The sequence below is a fragment of the Chanodichthys erythropterus genome, chromosome 5 (genome assembly GCF_024489055.1).
Source record: "Chanodichthys erythropterus isolate Z2021 chromosome 5, ASM2448905v1, whole genome shotgun sequence".
NCBI classification, from domain to species: domain Eukaryota; kingdom Metazoa; phylum Chordata; class Actinopteri; order Cypriniformes; family Xenocyprididae; genus Chanodichthys; species Chanodichthys erythropterus.
Genome location: NC_090225.1, coordinates 21,368,493 through 21,392,457, shown reverse-complemented (window position 1 = coordinate 21,392,457; position 23,965 = coordinate 21,368,493). Strand labels below are relative to the sequence as shown.

The 23,965-nt window shown below is 36.9% G+C and overlaps 1 protein-coding gene across 4 annotated transcripts in view; it reads right to left on the bottom strand.

The window, feature by feature from the left end:
* Positions 1-12,129: 12,129 nt before the first annotated feature.
* Positions 12,130-23,965, bottom strand: part of jag2a (jagged canonical Notch ligand 2a) — a 57,345-nt gene continuing 45,509 nt past the window's right edge. For all 4 annotated transcript variants that reach the window (XM_067386539.1, XM_067386538.1, XM_067386541.1 and 1 more), the window contains 10 exons: positions 23,805-23,918; positions 23,607-23,723; positions 23,350-23,377; positions 22,987-23,072; positions 20,629-20,742; positions 19,328-19,443; positions 18,789-19,043; positions 18,541-18,672; positions 16,531-16,684; positions 12,130-15,441 (listed from right to left, as the gene is read on the bottom strand). In XM_067386539.1, coding sequence (XP_067242640.1) covers positions 14,975-15,441; positions 16,531-16,684; positions 18,541-18,672; positions 18,789-19,043; positions 19,328-19,443; positions 20,629-20,742; positions 22,987-23,072; positions 23,350-23,377; positions 23,607-23,723; positions 23,805-23,918 — 1,583 coding nt within the window. In that variant the 3' untranslated portion in view covers positions 12,130-14,974. The remainder of the gene's footprint in view (positions 15,442-16,530; positions 16,685-18,540; positions 18,673-18,788; positions 19,044-19,327; positions 19,444-20,628; positions 20,743-22,986; positions 23,073-23,349; positions 23,378-23,606; positions 23,724-23,804; positions 23,919-23,965) is intronic.

The window sequence follows — 23,965 nt, the reverse complement described above, 5'->3', positions numbered from 1 at the left end:
AATATTTCCATTCATTTTATTTCAGTTTTAGTAATTTTAGAACTTCAACTTCAACTTATTTGATTTCAGTAAGTTGCCAAGGCAACATTTCTAATTTCCAATTTGCAATATGTAATATTTTTGCAGTAAAATATCCAAAAACCACTAGGCCAGTGTTATATATTTTGTTCACTTGAGTACTTTCAATATCCCAAATGTTTCCAACTATTTGTAAATTTGTAAATAATCAGATGCAGCTTTATTTTTAGTAACAGTAATACAGAATTTTCTTTATCATACAATACGTTTTGAAATTAATTGAATGCCATTTGTCAACACAAGCCATCCAGCATTTAATATGATATTCTAAAGTCGAACAAACTTACTGCAGCGTGCAACAAGTGTCTCACAGCAGCCGCCGAGCAAACACACAGCGTAATGTTATAACATCATTTTCAACCATTCAACACACTCAAATGTATCCAATAATAAATAGAGCTGCGTTACCTCATACTCACGACCGGAAAAGCGGAAGCGGCGCCGGCGACCGCGGCATAATAAAAGTTCCGCAATCGCTCCAGTGGCCTCGTTCAGCTCCCACAACACTCGGCCCTGCTCTGCTTCATACTACAGAACGTTGTTAATCGCATCCATGAACATGAGTTCTTCCCGACTCCAATCCCCATTCTTTTGCACCGCCTGTTGAGATGGAGAACACATGTCCCAAGATTACACTCTAAAACTTGGCGTCATCAAGCTACGCCTTTGTTTTGAATAGGCTTTTAGCAACCTCTAGCGGACAAAATTATTACATGTTGTACCTTTAAGTTGGCTAATTTTTTATATTTTATATTATTTCAGCTTTCAATTAATGAAAATGTTTTTTGGTTTTTTTTAGTAAACAATAACAACACCTGGATAGAAAATCTTGATGCATTTGGAAAATATGTGAGTGTGAGTGTGTTCAGGCATTTCTAATCACAGCACATGACACGTACAGACACATTCAATCAAATCATCAAACATTTTTCCCAGAACAATCTTTTCCATATTGTGGCCAATCAGCTTGACTGATGATGTGTTATTTAACACCTTTTTGAAGTCTTTCCCATGTAACATTTCTACAGTTTTTCCCAAAGGTGTTTAGGTAAAGTGAGTGGGAGAAACACTTTGCATCTCAAAAACCAAGCTGTCAGAGTGAACAACTTAGTCAATGCCACAGTCTTTGCTGCCATTTTTAATTGTTGTGTTTGTGTATAAACATTTCTCTGTAATATCAGTTAATGTAACTTTGTACCTACATTTTAGTGGTTTACTGGGGTTAGTGAGTTTCCTTTGAAGAAACACACGCATGCACATGTTCAGTGATCAGAAATGGAACAGCTGAGGAATGATTGGACTCATCTGAGAGCAACAGCTGCAACTTAACTATTGCCAGAGATATGAGAGAACACTAACACTAACGTACAGACACACACTACACTTACATGACACTGTAAGGTTATAGATCTACAACATGCATAAAGGGGACACTCATTCCAAATATCTTCAATATCTTATTAGAACAGCATAGATAGCCGTAACAGCTACATTTTAATCGTTGGTAGGGTTACTGTATACCCACTATCTGATTTCAGTTTCAGAGAGACCTCCTACCACCGATGCTTGAGTGTGCACAGTAGGTGGATATGTCCGTACAGAGGTGTCCTAAAAATGACAAAGCTGTCAGTGTGTAATGAGATGCACCACTGATTAAATCACTCTTTTCTGGTGAATTCAACTTAAAAATGCATGTGCAAAGTGTTCTTGAGCACCTTGTATGTGTGAGAAACCATCTCCCTGCTGCATTCTCGTTGCTACACACTTGACACTAAAAGGAAAGTAGCCTGGAGCATTCAGTAGTTCAGTGCTTCTCACAAAGGCAATTGAGATGCAGCTTCTCAAACTAGTTTTTGACACTGAACCTGCAGCCCACACAAAGTTACATTACAATATATCCATCATTATCCATAAATATGTTCAAACTCACATACAGACACACAGACCAAAGGAAGGAGAACAAGCAGTCTTAACATTTGCTGTAACACAATACTTGCATTTGAAAAAGCACACAGACTCATGGTTTGTTTATGTAAAGGAGTAATGATTCATTGATAGGTTGACGGTGGCAGCTGCCTGTATGACGACGGACAGCTGCGTTGGGAAAGACAGCTGAACGATCGCTCAGACACATGTATGTGCTCATGGACACACGCTGCATTTTACTGTGTTGGGTTTACAAAAACAAACATGCACCTTATCTTACAATTAGGGGCAATTTGGCACATGGGGCTAGTTGTCACAAAAGTTGTATTTCTGCATCTGTAAGGTCAAAAGTCCAGCTACACAGATGTGCGTTTGCCCCTAGCAATTGTTTTACATGTCAGTTTCAAAGATCTTAAGATAAGATAATTTGTGAATGCTAGAATGCTATCCTCTAAATTGAAATTTCAATATTTGTCAACACTCGGGTAAACAAGTGAACACAATAAAATTAAACAAGCATTTAAAGGGTTAGTTCACCCCAAAATGAAAATTCTGTCATTAATTACTCACTCTCATGTCGTTCCACAACCATAAGACCTTCGTTCATCTTCAGAACACAAATTAAGATATTTTTGATGAAATCTGAGAGCTCAGTGAGGCCTCCATTGACCACAAGATAATTAACACTTCAATGCCCAGAAAGCTACTAAAAACATATTTAAAACAGTTCATGTGACTACAGTGGTCCAACCTTAATGTTATGAGGTGACGAGAATGCTTTTTGTGCGCCAAAAAAACAAAATAACAACTTTTCAACAATATTGAGTGATGGGCAATTTCAAAACCCTGCTTCATGAAGCTTCGAAGCTTTATGAAACTTTTGTTTCAAATCAGTGGTTCGGAGCATGTATCAAACTGCCAAAGTCACGTGAACCACTAAAATTTCGAAACACTTATGACATAACGAAGCCTCGTTTACTGAAATCACATGACTTTGGCAGCTTGATACATGCTCTGAACCACTGATTCGAAACAAAAGATTCATAAAGCTTTGAAGCTTCATGAAGCAGTCTTTTGAAATCGCCCATCACTAGATATTGTTGAATAAAGTCATTTTTTGACGCACAAAAAGTATTTTTGTCACTTCATAACATTAAAGGGCTAGTTCACTCAAAAATGAAAATTCTGTCATTTATTACTCACCCTCATGCCGTTTCACACCCGTAAGACCTTCGTTAATCTTCGGAACACAAATTAAGATATTTTAGTTGAATTCTGATAGCTCCGTGAGGCCTCCATAGGGAGCATTGGACACTTCCTCTCTCAAGATCCATAAAGGTACTAAAAACATATTTAAATCGGTTCATGTGAGTACAGTGGTTCAATATTAATATTATAAAGCGACAAGAATTAGCCTGGGTGCCAGCCCGAACCCCGCCCACAACATTTTTTGGACGGGAAGTTCGGTCTGGACTCGATCCATTGTGGAGTAATTATGCTCGGCTCCCAGAAGGCCGAGCCAATCAAATTGCCAGGGCGGGCTTTAATCGATGATGGACAGGCTATCTGCGGTTACGTAACCACCCACATCATCAAAGAGCGCTTGGGTTGAATTGGTTTTCACCAACGATGACTGCAGCTGGAGAAGTAAGATGTTTAGATTCCGCTATCACGTCTGTAATAAAAGAAATCGACAGCGCATTAATTTTAAAAGGCGAACAAAGAACCGCAATCAAGGCATTTGTCGATGGGAAAGATGTGTTTGCCGTCCTTCCAACGGGATTCGGCAAAAGTTTAAGTACAAGTTCAACATACGTCACTTACTGCGTTGCTCTGATTGGTTGTAGGTCTATCCAATTGAGTGCAGAGCTTTTTTTTTTTTACTGGTTCGGTTAAGACACGCCCCATAATTCAAGTGCAATGGAGCAGTATCAAACTCACATTCTGCCTAGAATATGAGTATGACGAAGTCAGGCTAGACGAGAATACTTTTGGTGCGGCAAAAAAACAAACTACCGACTTATTTAGTGATGGCAGATTTCAAAACACTGCTTCAGGAAGATTCGGAGTGTTATGAATCAGCGTATCGAATCATGATTCGGATCGCGTGTCAAACAGCCAAACTGCTGAAATCACGTGACTTTGGCGCTCCGAACTGCAGATTCGACACACTGATTCATTATTCTCCGATGCTCCCTGAAGCAGTGTTTTGAAATCGGCCATCAATAAATAAGTCGTTATTATGTTTTTTTTGGCGCACCAAAAATATTCTCAGATTTAAATATGTTTTTAGTACCTTTATGGATCTTGAGAGAGGAAATGTCATTGCTCCCTATAAAGGCCTCATGGAGCCATCGGATTTCAACTAAAATATCTTAATTTGTGTTCCAAAGAATAATGAAGATCTTACGGGTGTGGAACGGCAAGAGGGTAAGTAATAAATGACAGAATTTTCATTTTTGGGTGAACTAACCCTTTTAGGTCGAACCACTGTAATCACATGAACTGTTTTAAATATGTCTTTAGTACCTTTCTGGGCATCTGAAAGAGTTAATTGTCTTGCTGTCAATGGAGGCCTCACTGAGTCATCGGATTTTATCAAAAATATCTTAATTTGTGTTCTGAAGATGAACGAAGGCCTTACGGGTTTGGAACGACATGCGGGTGAGTAATTAATGACAGAATTTTCATTTTTGGGTGAAGTAACCCTTTAAGCATGGGACGGCATTTGGATAGTAAATGTCAAAGTTAAGTGTTATTTTATGTGCTTATGAGTAAAGGGGAAAGACTTGCTAGTATTTAATGTGCAGGTTTGTTGGAGATTTAGTAGAGTTTACTATATGTTGGATTTATTTATTTATTTATTTATTTATTTGTTTGGTTACCATTGTGTTGATTGTGTGCAGCTTGTGTTTAGGTTCTAGTTGGCTACATGAATGACAACTGCTTCACCTCATGAACAATAGCTGTGATAATGCAAATATTGAGACTAGTCTCTTCTTACTTGCTGATCTCATGCATTATAAATATTAATAAATATACTAAGAACTTAAAATGTATTGAGTTTGTTCAGCAAAACCTTATTTGTTTAAATGAACTACTTTATGCCAAGAAGTTGTACAAACCTAAATTAATTGCGTGGAAACATTTTCCTCAATATTATTACATTGAACAATGTTTTTTAAGAGTATACTGAAGATTTTATGATTTGAACGTTTGAATTGTGTTCTCAGGACAAGGGCATGTTCCATAAATATCACCAACCTTGAGCATTACCCACTACACAACATCATCTGTGAGTAACTTCTACACTTGTCCTTGAATCACACAGATTCAGACACAGCCCACTGATTGAGAGAAGACTGAGTGGTGTATGCTTAGCAAAAGTACAGCTTCAATTAAGAGCTGATTTTGGATCAGTTTTTCTCATTATGTAGCTAATCTTCTCCATTACACATATGGCAACTGTGCAGACCTCATTTTGGAAGTGACATTTGATGGAAATGACCTGCGTTTGAGACTCTGTTGTAGTTGTACTATCAACACTGGAGTAATTTAGTGGAGACAAGTGGAGATAAGATGCTACACAATGGAAAATTATGGTTGTTTAATTGACTTTTATGATCATTTTGTCACATTTTATTTCATTGTGTTCAATCTACTTAATTATGAACCTACATTAATAACGTTTGTTGCTTTGCTTTGCATAGGACTTGATAGGGAGTTTATCATGTGTTATTATGCATTTTTGAGCAAGTTAAGTGGGTGATTTAATGTCCAATTATGTTGGAATTTAGTTTCTATTTTGTAATTTTTACTATTGAAAATACCTGCCTATACACCAGCCTAATGGTCTCAACCGACTGAAGATTGTGTTTAGTTCAGGGGCTGACCAGGTTATGCATAATATTATGCATAATAGACCAGGTTAGGCAAATGCTTTGACTAGCACTGTCATTGTCAGCAGGGTACGTGGAAACCCATTAAATATTAAAAGGACAAGATTGCAGTGGATATTCAAACAGATTTTTTTATTATGAACATAGGACTGACTTGAAGGAAAATGAATCTGAATGCAGGCAATACACTTGGTCACTTGATATCTTTCTCACAATACTCTTCTACATAATGCAGTAAGCTTCAATGAACAAAATCAATTGAGAACAAACCATAGACTGTGAAAAGGAACATATGTTTACGTTGCTAAGACAGATGCAGCAACATACACATTCAGTGGTGCATCGATACTTATGTAATGCGGTCAGCTGTATGGTTTCGGGAATTTTACAACGGCTTCGAACGCAGCTCAAACGATCAGAAACAAGGGCCAGAACTATTCATTTTATAAATATATTTAAAAACTGCATGATATAACCAACATACATGTTTCACATTCTTTTTGTGAGAATAAAGTGTCCCTACAATTTCTGGAAGTGAACAGCAGTGTTTTACTGTAGCATTACATAAAAAGTAAGTGTCATCAGTATAAACCAGGGGGTTTAGGGTTTCAGATAGGCCTACATTAGGTTTATGTAATAACTGAAATTGAATAACTCAAATGTAAAAATGAAACACTGCTTAGTCACTGTATAAATTAAATTCATATTAAAGCAACAAAAGTTATTCAGTCTAGAGCAATGAGTGATTTTCTGTTTTTTGTTGTTTGATTAGCATTATGCACACAGACGGTTTATTAGGCTGCTGTCACTTTAAGAGCTGCACGGATCCAATATATTGTTACACGCGCGCTTTCTTTCTCAACTGTTTAGTCTATTTAAAACAACTGACTGTTTACATTAATACATTTTTACATAATTTTGTATGTATTTGGCCATATAAGCTGCAGAAGACACTGAAATCGGGATCACGCACTGTCCGAGCGGCGGCTTCCTGTGCGCGTGAGTACTTCGCTTATTCCATTTAATAACATTAAGCATGTCTCACGACATATGTAACAGTCATGTGTCCAGTGTGCTCTCTGCTTGTCTGTCGACCTAAAACTTGGGACTTTTTGTTATATTTTGGGGCATTAAAATCATGCAGTTATTGCAAGCCGTTGCGATATGCATATCACGATATTTCGATAATTTCAAAATATATCCTGCAACCCTATTATACATATATATTTATATATAGCGAAACAACGTTTGTCCAATGAAGGATCTAAGCACTGCATAAGATTGAGAATTTGTTGCCGGTTCAGAAGACATTTTGCATGCTCAAAGTTGCATGTGACCGCACCTTTAGTGAAACATCTAAACTGTGCAACAGTGGGACATCCAGGAGGAAGACTGAGACATGAAGCCACATGAATGCCTGTATTGCCATTCTCTTGGGAAAAAGAGAGAGAGGAATAGCCAGGTGTGTGTGTGTGTGTGCATATAGTGTCGAATAGCGAACTGTTTACCTTGCTTTTCTTTTCCTGCATTACCGTAAACATGGATCCACCCTAAAATTGAGAAAAGAAAAGAAAGAATTGCTTAGCTCATATTTATTATCTGGGATAACACTGGGCATGAGATCTTAATCACGTCAGTAGAGCAGTGAACGTAACACCCTCTGTGTCAGGGCCCGGAATAACACAGGTCTTTTCTTGCCCTAACATCAAATGAAAATCACTCCAGCAGCCTTTTTCCCAAATAGAGATTTAATTCTGGGTGTGGCATGTATGTGTGTGTGTGTGTGTGTAAAATGTGATCCATGCTGCTACATGACTTTTGTGAGCAGAAATCATCTGAACACACACATTCTCGGATGTGTTTGCAAAGTTTAAGCTCATAACTCAACCTGATCAAACCTCCTGAAGTTTGAAAGATTTCATTCACAGATGTTGTTATGCAATTTGGACAAAATTGAAGATATCTCTATATTTCGGGATCTGAATGTGTGCACACATTCTGTAACTCTAAATCTGTCATATGTCTTGCTTTGTGCAAGTGGCTTGAGCCGCTTCTAAATCTCTGAACTCTGTGATGTGTTAAAGTGCTATATGCTAGAAACATTGGTGATGTCTTCAATAACAGTCCTGGAGAATGTTTAATGTAGACCCGCACGGCTCCTCATAAATGGCACAAGTTAAAAGAGGGCAGATCAAAACATGCCCAAGAATGCAGAGCAGGAATTTAATGATTAATCAGGATAATAATACAATCACTGTCCATTCAGTTTCTCAGAAACTAACGCCTTAAATGCCCAAATATTTGTGCTTGAAGCAAATGGAGTTTTTTTTTGTTGTTGTTGTTTTGTGATGACATTCAACAATTTTCCAGTATTTTTATTATGTGGTTTTAAACCACAGATAGGAATGAAAGTTTACGAACAAGAAGAGTTTCGATTGGCAGCTGTTGTAGTTTTTTTGCCAGCACTAGATGAATGAAGTTCAGTTGAGAGCAAGAGGAATTCTGGGATGTGTTCAATGCCAGCATGGAGTCTTAAACCGCACAGAGGGTCTTCAGCAGCTGTTTCCACAAACAATTAAGGTATTGAGACAAGTGAAATACATGCTTTGACTAATCTTCAGTCTCCCACTGGAAATCCAAGCATGGATCCCTCAGTGTTTCATAAACTAAAAAATGTCCAACACTTTAACAGCCTCAACACAGGCTGATAAAAGTACACTGTAAAAAGTGATTGGTTCCTTCCACTTTTACTGAGATTTGCATGTGAAATGTTTATGTAATGTGTATTTGTATTTTATATTATTATTTTTATATTAAATGCAGACTAGATGTTAATTAGAATCAGCCATAATAAAATAAAGGATGAAAGCCTGAAAAATAAAAAAGTCAACATGCCAAATATGTAATACACAAATATGGCAACACTGTTGATAGAGTTGTTTTCAAGACCTTATTTGTACTTTTTTGTACACTGTAAAAAAGGCAACAACTTATTTTCCAGTACCTTTTGAGTCACAAATACAAAGAAATGTGACTTATTTGAAACTATAAAACCCATGTTAGACCTACAGAATTTTCCCAAATGTTGTCCCAACTAGTCAAACATAATCTTAAAGAATTTCATATTTAAAAAATGAACATTGCTGGAATGTGTAGGTATCCCATCAGGCATTGCAGCATAAATAAGTTATGTGCTAATGTAGCTGATTTGATTTAAATTTTTCATCAAATTTTTAGTTATTGTTGTGTTGTGATGTGAACAAAAGACTCTGTAGTTGGCTGAAGGAGGCATTTTGCATTTACCGAATGCACAAATTCAAATTAACAAAACATAGTGTTATTTAGGACAATTAAGACAACAGTTGAGCGAACTTAAACATTTTGAGTGCAGACAACTAAAAAACAAGATCCCTATTTACAGCATTTAGTTTCTGATTTAGTTTTCCTCTCTTTGTCATTCTCTCTGCTTATAAAACAGGAATTTGAGGTTTACCTCAGGTTTCAGGTACTGAAGTCCAAGCTGCCAGATGCCTGTTGGCAGCTTCCTCTTTTGGCAGAACAAATGTGTTCACTAAATTCTTTTCTTTATGTCTGTGCATGCATCTCAGATTGTGAATCTGATACCACTGCTGACTCAGCATGGAGCTAACATCCAACAAATCAAAGCTCGCTCACTCATGCACACACGCAGAAGTACGTACAGTACACATAAACCTACTACTGTTGACATTAGAAGTCAAGTACACTTACTGTCCCACCATACAGTAAGCTTACCAGCACCTGCTCTCCCAATGAAGTATATATTACAGTACGCAGAGAAAAACACTCTCCTAAAATAGACAGCTTTCCACTACCACAGACGTGCTTCAGAGAGCCACAGGATAAAGTCATTTAAGCCCAGAGTTCAGACAAAGGGCACCGGGCCACCTAACAGGACCTGAGGGTGTAAAACCACAAACGGTGTTTATCACAGGACAATCTTTTTGTTAAGAAAATCCTGTTTTTTTTCTACAAAGGAAATAGAATAAGAACATAATTGAAACCCAATCTTTTGATTAGCTGTTGAGTAAATGATTGTAGCCATTTTTGGTGTTTGATATCATAGATGTAGAGCAGGGCTCTCCAGTCATGGAGGGCCGTGTCCTGCAGATTTTACTACCAATCTTGATCAACCTTGATAAAAAGTTTTAGGGTTAGAGCTAAACTCAGAAAGACACTGGCCCTCCAGGATTGGGGTTTAAGAGCCCTGATGTAGAGAATTAAAAATAAAATAAACAAAGAATGAGATTTTCTCATTTTTAAGTGGGTATAATCAAAATCCCTTTAAGACAAGTCATTTCACTCGGCGGCCATCTTTGAAACGCCTCTCGGGCATCATGCAATCTCTTTGAATGGGGAAACATCAAATTCTCCAAAACTGTTCGCCAACCTTACGATTAAATTTCATATTTGAAATCACCAATGAAATCTAACAACAACCGGCTCATAAATTTAGTTTCTAAACGCTCGAATTATGACAAAAAAACAAAACAAAAAAAAAATGTTTCAGGCTGGATCAAGCTAATGCGCATGCACAGACCTAAATGCGCGTCTCTTTGGAGGCGAGCGTCTGACTGGCTGCGTCCGAAAACTGGAAAATGCTGCCTTCCGAGGACACATTTCAAGGTAAGTTAGTAAGGCACGTCCGAATCCAATGTTAGCTTCACTTCCTCTCTCATGAGATACCTCCTCAGATCGATTTTTGAAGGAAGCATAGATGTATCCTTAGCTGCCTTTGATATCCCACAATCCTGTGCTTTCCATTCTGTGACAATTGAGCTAGAAAAAATAAAGATGGCGTCCGAAGGTTGCGTTTGCTGCTCAGTTTGTGTATAAATGTACAATTTTGATCAACATATTTTCAATTTTGATATAATTTCTATCGAGAAATTACTACTGAAGTAATTAAATATTTGTTTAGTTCTCACCAAAGCTCGCGCTATATTGCTGTAGATCATTAAACTGTTATGCTGCCTCGAAGTCTGTCCGAAATAAATTTCGTGAGGTACCTTCATGCACAAATGCTGCCGTGCAAGTCATTCTCTTATAAGATAGCGAGGCAGCAAGACAGACAGCTACCTATGTTTTCGGACGCAGCCTGTTTCTATAGAAACCGGTGATTCTAACGGCCGCTGAAGTGACGCGATGACTTTACCAGTCGGCGATTGGCTCTTATTTAGAAGGCGGGACTTATTCCGCCATATTGCGCGTTACACTTTCTCCCATTCAAAACAAAACAAGTGACAAGTCTTGTGTTAATCTTACACTGACCCTGAATGCCCATTAAGAGTTAAAAGAAAACATACTATATAAAAAAACACAAAAATCATACATGCTCCAAAATTAAAATAGCTCTAAAATAAAATAAAATAAAATATTATTTCATTTTTAACGCTCAGAGCTCAACCACCCAGTCACTGTCATTGTATAAACTAGCATAAACAGCTTCTTTTTTTTCACTGAAGAAATCGTATGGAAACAATATGAGGTTGAGTAAATGACAAAATGTTAATTGTGAGCTGCATTCAAAAGTTGGTCATTAAGATTTTTTTAATGTTTTTGAAAGAAAGTCTCATGCTAACGAAGGCTGCCAAATAATTTGATAAGTAAAAAACTATATGTAATTGTTTTGTGAATATGTAATTTATTCCTTTTATGGCAAGCTAAAACAATGTTAAAGTCTTTACTGTCACTTTTGATTGATTTAATACATCCTTGCTGACCCTAGACCTTTAAATGGTATATCTTTACTGGTTGTCTGAATCATAACTCCTAATGCTACACATTCCAAATCATTGAAGCCCTCCATCACCTAAAACTCCTTCACATCCTCATCCTCCAGAGAGATCTGATAATCCGAGGTCAGTGTTTTTTGAAAAGAAATGTATGGGTGTGTCTTTTTTTTTCCTTTGGGAAATTAAAGCCTTGGGTCCCAGGATGAGTTAGAGCAGGTTAATCTTTAAAAAGAGTGATACACATCGTTACTCTGACTGAGTCAAAACAAAACCCTTGTTATCAGCCTATTCAACATTTTGAGGATTCTTCTCCAGCTTTGGATTTCACTGTCATGCATGATGTCAGCAGCTGACAGATGAGTCCTAAGCTTGTATTTTAGGTCTTCTTTTAAATCAAAAAGTTAAACAAATACGTCATAAATGCTACAAATGAAACGAAAGTGTAAACCTCATAGGTATAAAAGTCTTTAATAAATACTTCTTGGGAAAATCAAACAGATGTAACAAATGAAATGCCAGATTCAGTATGAGCATCAGTGCATGTAGAACTAATCACAGCCAGTAATAATGGACGTTTGGAGTTTGAGTTTGAGTTTTTTTTATCTTTTTTTTTTTACCTGTATTGTGTTTCAATTCTTTTATATTACAATAATGAAAATGGCATGATTCAAAAAGTGAATACATCTGAATTACTATCACATTTTGCATTATCAATTTTTTTCTATATGCAAGTGTTATATTTTTCTGCACTAAAGATGCCAAATGAAACATAAATTGTGCCCTTCATTCAGCCACAGCAACATGCACTGATACAAATTTCCTGACGTTCCAGAAACCTTGAAAAATTGCATTTGATTTGACCCCAATCAAATTTGACAGAACAGCTCATAAATAAAGGAGGGGAAAATATACCCCAGCCACCCTAAACAAGGGAAGTTTTCAGATAACATAATTAAATCTTTACTCATAGTATTCTTTTGTAAAATGGTATTATAGTAATATAGTACCATTTTTTAAATTTTCAACACAATACTCAGAAGATACACTTTAAAATCAAGTTTTTTCTGTTCTTGACAGGGGTCATTTCATGAAGAGACTCTGGTCTGTTTGTGGTTCAGTTTGAATTGTAGCATAATACCAAGCAATGATGTTCTGAAAACATTTAAGAATAAAAATAATAAAAATCTTCCAAAGTCTTCCAACATCCAACTTAAAAGCCAGACAGTCTGGGACACTAATATAAACACATAATTATACCATGACTGGCAGTGGCTTGAAAATGCAGGTGTTTGAGACAAGTGCCACTCGGACACGCAGTATATTTTTTAGTCTTTTAGTTTTTTAGTCTTCCTCCAATGAAGTATTTAGACCTTCAGAAGTAGTGATCAGTGACAACATTTGTTGTTGATTTTTACTTTCAGCATGGTCAATGTGTCCAATCCCAAGTCGAAATTCATTAGGAAAGTCATAAAAAAATAACACAGATAATCTATTCTAACATGAAGACAGATCATCAATGTTTAGAGTATTTCCCCACAGACTAACAGCCTGTGGCCATTTTACATATTTATATATAAAACATTTCCTGGCCAACATAAATAAAAGGAATGACATTGTTGAAAAAGAGAGCGACTGAAGGAGAGAATAAGAAAAAGTAATAATAACTCTAAGAATGACAATAATAAAAAGGTGTCACATAACTTACTAAACTCAAATATACACAGCTATGTCTTTTTTCACTATTTACATATGTACATATGCATATTTTGTCATTATAATGAATTATCTCTTAGTAATTAAAGAACTAAAACAAATTTCCCCTACTGTGTGACCAAAAAGCCAAATGTTTTGTGCAGAGTGAAGTGGCCCTTGATTTTTTACATTATGACTGTTCTGTCATGTGAAAGAACACAAAAAATCAGCTATAATTTCACCTGTCAAGAGCTGAGTGAAAGTGTATCAGTCAGAATACTCTTTTACTGTCTGGACTACGAGTACCAATTCCCAAAGAAGGTGAATTTCAATAAAAAAGTAAACCTTTTTATCTCAACAGTCTTAAGGCCAATTCACACCACACAGATGAACGCCAACAAACAAGTTGGCTGTTGGATTTAAAATTTTATGAAAAATAACTGTCATGTTCACACTGCCCCAACAGACACCAACAACTGCTGATTGAACATGTTCATTCGGGTAAAAACAAACCCCAACCAATTCCAAAACACACTGATCCAACAAAAGGTATTTGTTGGGCGTTTGTCTGCGTGGTGTGAATTGGCCTTTAAAGGGATAATTCATCCAAAAATGAAAATTCTGTTATCATTTACTCACCTTTATGTCATTACAAATGTCATTCTCTCTCTTTTCTGTTTATAGAAAGTGAATGAAGACTGAGGCTTTCAAGCTCCATAATTACAAAAAGCACCATGAATGTATCTTAAAAATAAATGTATCTTTAAAAAAGCCTTCAGTGAATATCTTGACATCCGCCCTAGATCTCCTTGGTGAGAGAGGCAGAGATTGTCTGATTCATGATCTGACAAACAGACCAAAATTTCACATATGGCTCCAAAAGACTACTAATATTACATACAAATGTATTTTATGATACTTTGATGATACTTTATGCTGCTTTTGAACTCCAGTTCCTGAGCGATTAACTACACTCTTATGTTCATTTTTGTGTTACACAAAAGAAAGATGGTCAAATGGGTTTAGAATGACAAGAAGGTGAGTAAATGGTAACAAAATCTTCCTTTTTTGGGTGAACTAACCCGTTAAGTGTGTATGTAGCATTTGTTAACAAAAACAATAAGAACCAACATGTGAGTATCATCAGTAAAAATGTATATAAAAGGTGTAAGAACTATCGTGAAGGTTTAATGAGGCACTTGAATATATATATATACCTCTGGAAGATTTAACAGCTCCTAACACTTGACTTTGGGCAGGTCTGGACATAATCAAAAACACTTTAAAGCTGCCTATCGCTGATTTCTCCTCGGCCCCAAGGGTCAAAGGTCTCGCCACTGTTCACAGACATAATCTCAAAGTTCAGCCTTGTGTAAAAATGTCCTTCTTTTAAGGAAAGTGAGTGCAAGTGTAAACAAAAGAAAAGGATTTTGAAAACCATTCTCTGAAAGTCTGATTTGCTGCATTTATGTGACACAAATCCCTGTTTCATTTGACTACACGATGAAAAAAGGATGAAAAACACCAATCGCACAAGCCCCAGATGCTTTCAGATCAGTCGGCGAAAAAAAATACTTATATGTTTTTCCAGTTTGTCTGGCTCTTTCATACGTAATGATCTTTCATGTGCTCGCTTAAGCTCTCGTTCACATTGTTCTTGCAGCGGTTGTCTTTGCTGCTGTAGTGTGTCCTGTGTGGCTGATTTTGGGCTGCAGTGTGTATAGTGAACACTGCATCCCCTTTCGAGTATGCGAGAGATGAGCACTTGTGCAGTACTACCCCTCTGTCACTCTCTTCATCTCCTTCTTCCTCCTCGTCCTCTCGCTCGGCTCCGTCTCCAACCCGATCCAGAGGGTAAAGCAGGTTCTTGTTCTCCTGCAGAGGGTCTGTGTTGTCTTTGTGAGGAGTGCGAGCGCTCAGTAGTGTCCCACGTTGGTTGTTGATGCTCTCTTCCATCTGCGTGTCCTCTCTTTGTCTTGCTTTCCTGCGTCTCCGGAACCACCACACGCACACGATGACACATGAGATCCATAATACCACAAATAACACACACAGCAATGGGATGAGGTAACCTGTAGAGAAAGACAAAAATTAACCTATGAAGCACACACACACACATATATATAAATATATATATATGTATATACACTGCCCTCCAAAAGTTTGGAAACACCCCTGGCAAAGTGTGGTTTTGAACGATATCAGCATAAATCCTTATCATTTTTTTGTGCAAATACATACATTTCATTTTGATTACATAATAATGGCAATATATACATGTCAAAGTCAGACATGCCCCTTTGCCAGCTGTGATGCCTGGTTACTGGTTTAAACTTGGCCCAGGTTCGTAAAAGATTTTTGGCTCAGCACACCTTAATATCTTCAACAACTGATTGCCAATTAAGTTTAGAATACAATGAACCAATTAGAACCCAGTTTAGGTCAAATAGCTGCTAATGGTGGACATTTTTATGAATCAAATGTTTTTTTATGTATAAACTGTTTATACAATAAAATATGTTTTCGTAGTTTGTGTTGTCCCTTATAAGTGCAAAATTATCACAAATTAAAAAGGATTCATGCCAATATTGTTCAAAACCCCACTTTTCTAGGGCGTTTCCAAACTTTTGGAGGGCAGTGCATATATATATATATATTACACATACATACATACACACAATACAGTCATAAGTTGGGGGTCATTCAGATTTTTTACATTTATTTGGAAGACATCTCTAATCATTCAGACTCAACAAAACAAATACAGTTAAACAGTAATATTCTGAAATATTATTCCTATTTTAATATATTTTAAAATGTCATTTATTCTTGTGATGCGAAGCTGAATTTTCAGCATCATTACTCCAGTCTTCAGTGTCACATGATCCTTCAGAAATCACTCTAATAAGTGATAAAGTGATACATTTTTCAGGATTCTTTGATGAATAGATAAAAGCACAGCATTGATTTGAAATATAAATCTTTTGTAACATTATGAATGTATTTGTCACTTTTGATCAATTTAATGCATTGTTGCTGAATAAAAACAAAACAAAACAAAGCATACTGACCCAAACTTTTGAATGGTAACATCAGAAAGAGGATAAAAGAGTGAAAATGAATGAGCAGGTGAAAAGAGAAGGGACACACATCTTACTCACCAACTTGGGGACGCGGGTCCTGAGTGTCAACTCTGACCTCTCTCACGGCCAACAGTAACGTGCTGTTGTGAGGTTTGGACAGAACATCAATGATGGAGCGGACAACATCCTGTATCTGAGCTCGTCCCTCAACAAAGTCGTTTTGCTCATATGACTGAGGAAAACAAAAGAAAGAGAATGAAAAAGAGCAAATGAAAATGTGCAAACTCAAGTCCTTTCTCTCAGCTTTAGTCCTGATGGTTTACTGAGACATCCACTAATCCCCAACACAGTACTCACGTACTGTCAAACTAATTAGACCAAACCAAATTACAACACTAAACAATTATATCACTTGTTGGTAAACTCGAAAACAACAGTCAATGTAATGGTATTTAGCCCTAATAACTCAGTACACAATGGTAGACTATCTTTAGACAGATAGAGCCACACTATCAAGGTACAGATTTAATTGAAAGAACCTCTCTATTGAAACAGGAAAACATGACTGCCATAGGAATACAGATTGCAAAATCCAGGAAAAGTTCAACCACAAATGAAACCAATAAAACACACATTTGATTATGCAGCAAGTAACGAAAAAGTCCCTGTCCTAAAAAGGGAAAATCTAATTTGAACCAGGAATAAATGGAGTAATAATATTATTTTATTATTTATTATTTGTTATTCTCTTTGGTTTAAATTTCATAAGAAAGCACTCTAAAATGAAAACTGAAAAACTAGAAAAACCTACAGTCAGAGAAGAGGGAAGGGGGAATGATGGAGGCATGTTGAAATGACTGAGGAAGAAAGACAGCACAAATGAAATTTAGAGTAAGGAAAAACAAAATTGCTAGATCAGAAATGAAAGACCTAACTGAGTTATTCACCTTTCCCTCAAATTTCATGATCAAGCCACATGTAATTTTTCTGTGGTAACAGTCAGGGTATAACCACACTGGATTCAACGGGGGACGTCCCAGTGCTGAGCTTATAACATCAGCACAAAGCAAAGTCTTACAAGAGCTCACACCATAAAAGGTTACCGCTCCTTCTCCGGAAATCTTTCAATGTTACAACATAAATCTTAAGGGCATTACAACATCGCAGAAAGAGTAAAACTAAGATTCTTGCCATTAAGGGCTTAAAGTAGAGGAACAGACCCAAGAGTCTGCATTACCACAGCAATGGTCTCAGAGCGAGTGAAGGAGAAAAAGAGAAAGATGAGAGGGTGTAGAGCAGGACAGGTGAGATATGTTAAAGGTGAAAAGCTGGATTTTTTAAAAACTAACATTTAGATAAACACTAAAAGATACAAAAAAGAATCAAATTTTACAAGCCATCCGACTTAAAGTGCCTTTTTTGAAGGAGTGCAAACTGGAGGACAGACAGGAAAATGTTTTAAAGCAGAAACGAGATGGAAAGAGAAATAAACACTCCAAAGTGAAGGAAAACAGATGTGATGGTTTCAGGAAGAGCATGTTATTGGATGAAAAATCAGTATTTTGATACACACTGTTTTATGCTGCCTTCAAGTATTGTCAGAGTGATTGCTTTTATGAGACGAGTACACATAAAAGTAACCACAGTTGTGTTTAGCAGCAGGAAACTTGGGATTTTCTTAGAGGCCCAACTTTCCAAGTTGAAGGCGTGTCCATTAATAGGAGATGCTAATTGATCATAAAAAGCTTTTATTGTGAATGTTAACTGTACTATTACATACTACTTTTTTTTCTGTGGCACACAAGACAAAAACATAGATAAAGCATCAGTTAAAGTGCAAAAGATACAGTAAATTGCATCATTTTACACAGTATCTATTTGCTGTCATGTGAAAACGGCTTCTATTAAATAAATAATGGTGTCAAAGTTAAATCTTCATCGTTAACCTTTTTTCCTTAGCTTGTTACCAGTGTTTGTATGCCAAGATTTATTTCTTAGTGGCTCTGAGACTGAACATGGGTCTTGTTTACAACAGATGAGGTAGATTTCATAGGATTAAAGACTGATGGTTGAAGAGAGTAAGCTCACCATAGCAACCTCCACAGCATTATGGTTGGACGGTGATTGGTCACAAAGAATGAAAAGGGTGTGGTCTTTGGCCAGGGTTCGTGTGATTGGCAGATACGTTAGCTCTGTGCAAACACCTTCAGCAGTTGTGCCCTGTTAAACAAACCCATGAACATGCCACAAATGTGGAAAATCATGTTTATCTGAGATAATTAGTAGTGTATCTGTCTTTCAAAACTTTCAGCATTTACTAAATGAAAAACACTTACCTGCGGGACACTGTCAGAGTCAAATACAAGCGTAACATGAGCACAGTTATCATCTAGGTAGCCGTTGTTGGGTAGGCACCGAGTGCGGGTGGGCTGTAGACTTTCAGAGGTGGAGCATATCCCCAGCTGACTGCAGGGTGGACGAAGGCAAGACAGAACATCATGCTCTACACACTTCTGTCCTAGTGGACACAGGGGGTGCTGTGGCTCACCAGAGTCGGACTGCAACATGCAGGGCTGACGACCACAATGCACCTGCAGTCACAATTAAAAAAAAAAATCAATGAGGAATCTATATCGAGATAAAAATACATAATGAATAAAATTATTAAATGCAAATAAAATCTACATGGAGGTGTCATTTTCTTTATGTAAAAAATATTTTACGTTTGTGAGATTGATATTTTATGTTTGTGAGATGCATTTTCACCTTTTTAAATCCTTCCGACATTAACTTTTTACACTGCATGTGACTAGAATTGTACTGTAAGTATTAGGTTGGTACAGTAGCAGAGTCTGAGGTAGATCATAGGACTCACTTTAGTGCATCTGATGTTTCCATTCATGCACTGACAGCTGTTGCACCCATCCTCCCAACGATCACCGTGATGAAGCTGCAAACCCGAGCGATCGCAAGCCTTCCCAACACCAATGACTACAGATGACAAGAGATGGAGAGGAACACAGAGAAAGAAAGAGGGATCAGATCCTGAAAGTCACAGTACCATTCAAAAGTTTGGGGTGAGTACAATTTTTTTTTTCTAAAATTATTACTTTTCTTCAGTAGGGATGCATTAACTTGATCAAAATGTGACAGTAAAGACATTTATAATAAATGCTTCAAATAAATGCTTTTCTTTTTAACTTTATATGCATAGAAAAGTCCTGGAAAAATGTATAAAGGTTTCTACAAAAATATTAAACAGCACAACTTTTAAATATTGATAATAATAACAAATGTTTCTTGAGCACCAAGTCAGCATATTAGAATGATTTCTGAAGGATCATGTGACACTGAAGACTGGAGTAATAATGCTGAAAATTTTGCATCGTAGGAATAGATTACATTTTTGAAATATTTTAAAATAGAAAACAGTTAATTTAAAGGGGTCATGAATTGAGAAATCAGCTTTTCCTTGAGCTTTTGATATATAAGAGGTCATCTTACTATAAGAATATCCTGTAAGTTTCAAAACTGAAAACTTCCTTCTTAGTCCAATAAAAGCTTTTATTGACACCAGGTCCATTGAATGACTGATCCTGGAATATGCCTATCTTTTAGATAGGTGAAACGCCGCCTCCGCAGAAGAAATCAATGCCTACTACATCACTGCAATGTTAGCCCCGACAGTAATGCAACAACATTATTAAACAATGAAACAACACAGGTCATGACCCCTTTAAATAACTGTGTATTTTGATGCAATAAATGCATGAGATGAAGCAGAGTTATATGTTGTACATAACTGAGTGTTGCATGACTTATAATAATATGCATCATATAACAATATGCCATCATTTTAATAAATAAATAATCATAACATTTTACTTAATGCTTTTTAATGTGGGAGGGACAATGAAATATTTAGCTGAATTTAGCAGTTTTTTTGTTTTTGTTTTTTACACATATTTCATTTTTTCCCCACAAACGTTGATGGAGCCCATGCAGTACCAACACAGACCCTTGTTAAACACTGTTGAAACAGGCAATTTAGTCTGGTCCAATTTTGTTTGGCTCAAGTTAAGGTGTGCTCACACAACATGAGTAGACAGCAAAGATATTCAACACTTCATTTCTCATAATGCAAACAAGTAGGGTGGTCTGTCAGTGGGAACTCACACTCCTGGCAGCGCGGTCCAGCTCGTCCCACTGGGCACAGACAGCGATATCCATTAATCTCATCCACACATGTGGCTCCATACGAACATGGAGAGGACTGACACTCATCTATGTCTGAGATCGATTCAGAGAAAGAAGTAGAGAGAGTGTGTTAGAGTCACAATGTAACTAAAGTAGTGACGGATCTTTTTTTTTCTGTACTGTGACATATGTCCGAGTGAAATGGATCATCAAAAAAGAAAAAATTCAATTCATCGGTTTTTGATTTGATGGAGTAGTTCTGAATGCGAGCTTGCAGTCAATTGTAAGAAAAAGACAGGGCTTATGTGGACTTTATGATTGTAGACATCACCAGAGAGAAGTCTGTGATTTCACAGGAAGACTGACATTTTGATAAAAAATTATGAGGTCAACAGCAACAACAAAAAATTTAAAAAGTTAAAAATATGCATGGATCACAATAAGATAATTTAAATGCATTTAGAAAAAAGATGAATAGGTAAATTTCCATTTCAAGTTTTAAAGGTTAAGTGTGTGTGGTTTTTGCACCACTAGCTGCACTACATGGAGTGCATTAGTGTCCACCCACTTTTTTAGCAGCGTTGGTAATATTTTCTATTCATTTTTCCCATAGGGATTTGTTAAAGCCATGAACCAAGCCAAACAGCTTTGAGGAGAATTACAACATTACAACCTTTTATTTGAAGCAAAAACATATCTGAAAATTAGACAAAAAGACAAGTGTACAAGACTGTGTATTAAAAATGATGGTAAAATATAAAATAAAATGGCTGATATATACATACATATTATATATATATATATATATATATATATATATATATATATATATATATATATATATATATATATATATATATATATATAATATGTATATATATATATGTGTGTGTGTGTGTGTCTGTGTGTGTAAACCATATATACAGTGCCCTCCACAAATATTGGCACTCTTGGTAAATATGAGCAAAGATAGCTGTGAAAATAGATCTGCATTGTTTATACTTTTGATCTTTCATTAAAAAACAATCACAAAATTCTAACCTTTCATTTAAGTAAAACAACTGAAAATGGGGGGAAAAGATCATTATGAAATAAATGTTTTTCTCTAGTTCACATTGGCCTCAATTATTGGCACAGTTATTGCAATGTCCGTTTGCCAAGATAACAGCTCTGAGTCTTCACCTATAATGCCTGATGAGTTTGGAGAACACCTGAGAAGAGATCAGAGACCATTCCTTCATGCAGAATCTCTCCAGATCCTTCAGATTCCCAGCTACATGTTGGTGCTTCTTCTCTTCAGTTCACTCCACTCATTTCTTTAGGGTTCAGGTCAGGGGACTGGGATGGTCATGGCAGAAGCTTCATTTTGTGCTCAGTGACACATTTTTGTGTTGGTTTTGATGTTTGTTTTGGATCAGTGTCCTGATGGAAGATCCAACCATCGCTCATTATAGGATTTCTAGCAGAAGCGGTCAGGTTTTGATTTTTTGTCTGTTGATATTTGGTAGAATCCATGATACCATGTATCTGAACAAGATGTCCAGGGTCTCCAGCAGAAAAATAGGCCCACAACATTAAAGATATAGCAGTATATTTAACAGTGGGCATGAGGTACTTTATATCCATGTGTGCACCAAACCCATCTGGTGGGTTTTTCTGCCAAAAAGCTCTTTTTTTAGTTTGATCTGACCATAGAAGCCGGTCCCGTTTAAAGTTCCAGTCTTGTCTGACAACTGAATATGCTGGAGATTGTTTCTGGATGAGAGCAGAGGATTTTTCTTGAAACCCTCCCAAACAACTTGTGGGGATGTAGGTGCTGTTTGATAATTTTTTTTAAGGCTTTCTGAGAATCAAGACTCAACTAATCTCTGCAATTCTCCAGCTGTCTTTGTCCACTCAAACTTTCCTCCTCACAGCACATTAGGACGATTTAGACACTCATCCTCTTCCAGTCAGATTTGTAACATGTTTAGTCGATTGGAACTTCTTAATTATTGCCCTGATAGTGGAAATGGGGATTTTCAATGCATTAGCTTTTTTTTCTTTCTTGTGAAGCTCAGCAATCTTTTGCTGCACATCAGAACTATATTCTTTGATTTTATTCATTGTAATGAATGATTAAGGGAATTTGGCCTTTGTGTTTCCTCATTCCACTTATTTAATAATTAATATTTTCACATTTGTATATTAATTTGATTAATATAATTATTTTATGTTAACTATTTCATCTTAAATGTTTTAACAATAAAAAAACTTTGTCCTGTCATGAATATTCATAGTTCTTGCTGTATCATTTAATCATGCTTACACACAGTATGTGCAGATGTAATTACTCACTGATGCGACAGTCAGGCCCAGCAAATCCTGGTGCACACTCACAACGAAACCAGTTGACCCCGTCCACACACTGTCCCCCATTATAACTACAGAGAGAGAGGGACAGATAGGCAGCATCTGAGTAATACATTTTTGATCTCAACTGACCTGCATACCAAGATAAAGATGCTACAGGCGCATTAATTAGTAGGCCCTCAAACTAGATGTAGGAGTTTAGACATTTATAGTTTCATTAAGAGATTCACTAAGTTCTGCCAAAGATTTGTGAATGACAAGCTCAGTTGTTTGCGTGAGTGATTGTTATGTTTTTTTGCTCTCCTTTCTGTACTTTTCTTCACTTACTTTATCTATTGCATCACTTACCAGGGATGAGGGTTGCAGTCATCAACATCTGAAAACAGAATGAAAACAGATCTCATGAAGGCAGAACTACCAAAGGATATATCAGAACTAGACCTGTCAGGGCAAATCACAACCTGCCAATGTCAGCACACCTTAAGGCCAATCAAAGCTTTACATGTAGGAGTAAATCACAATTACAAATGCACAAGGTTTAGTTAGAGGATATTTTTGGACAAGAGAGAAAGCTAGGGGAAACAGATAAGTGGGCGTGGTCTTACCCTGAGCACAGGTAGGCCCCTCCCATCCATCCTTACAGACGCAAGTGAAGACGCTGCCCCCTCCAATACAAGTCCCGCCATTTAGACACGGACCGGATTCACACGAGCTGTTCATGGCTAGAGAGAGAGACAGAGAGATAGTGAGAAAGATACAGACTAAATGAGCTCAACATGGAGGTGTTTTGGTTTCTGTCTCACCCGTGTTACAGGTACTGCCCCCCCAGCCGGAAGGACACGCACATCGGAACGAGTCTCCGTGATCGTAGCACGTTCCTCCATTAGCACATGTACTGGAATCACACTGATTGTCTCCTGTAACAACAAATCCACTTTGAGTGCAGGGACATACAGTTAGTGTC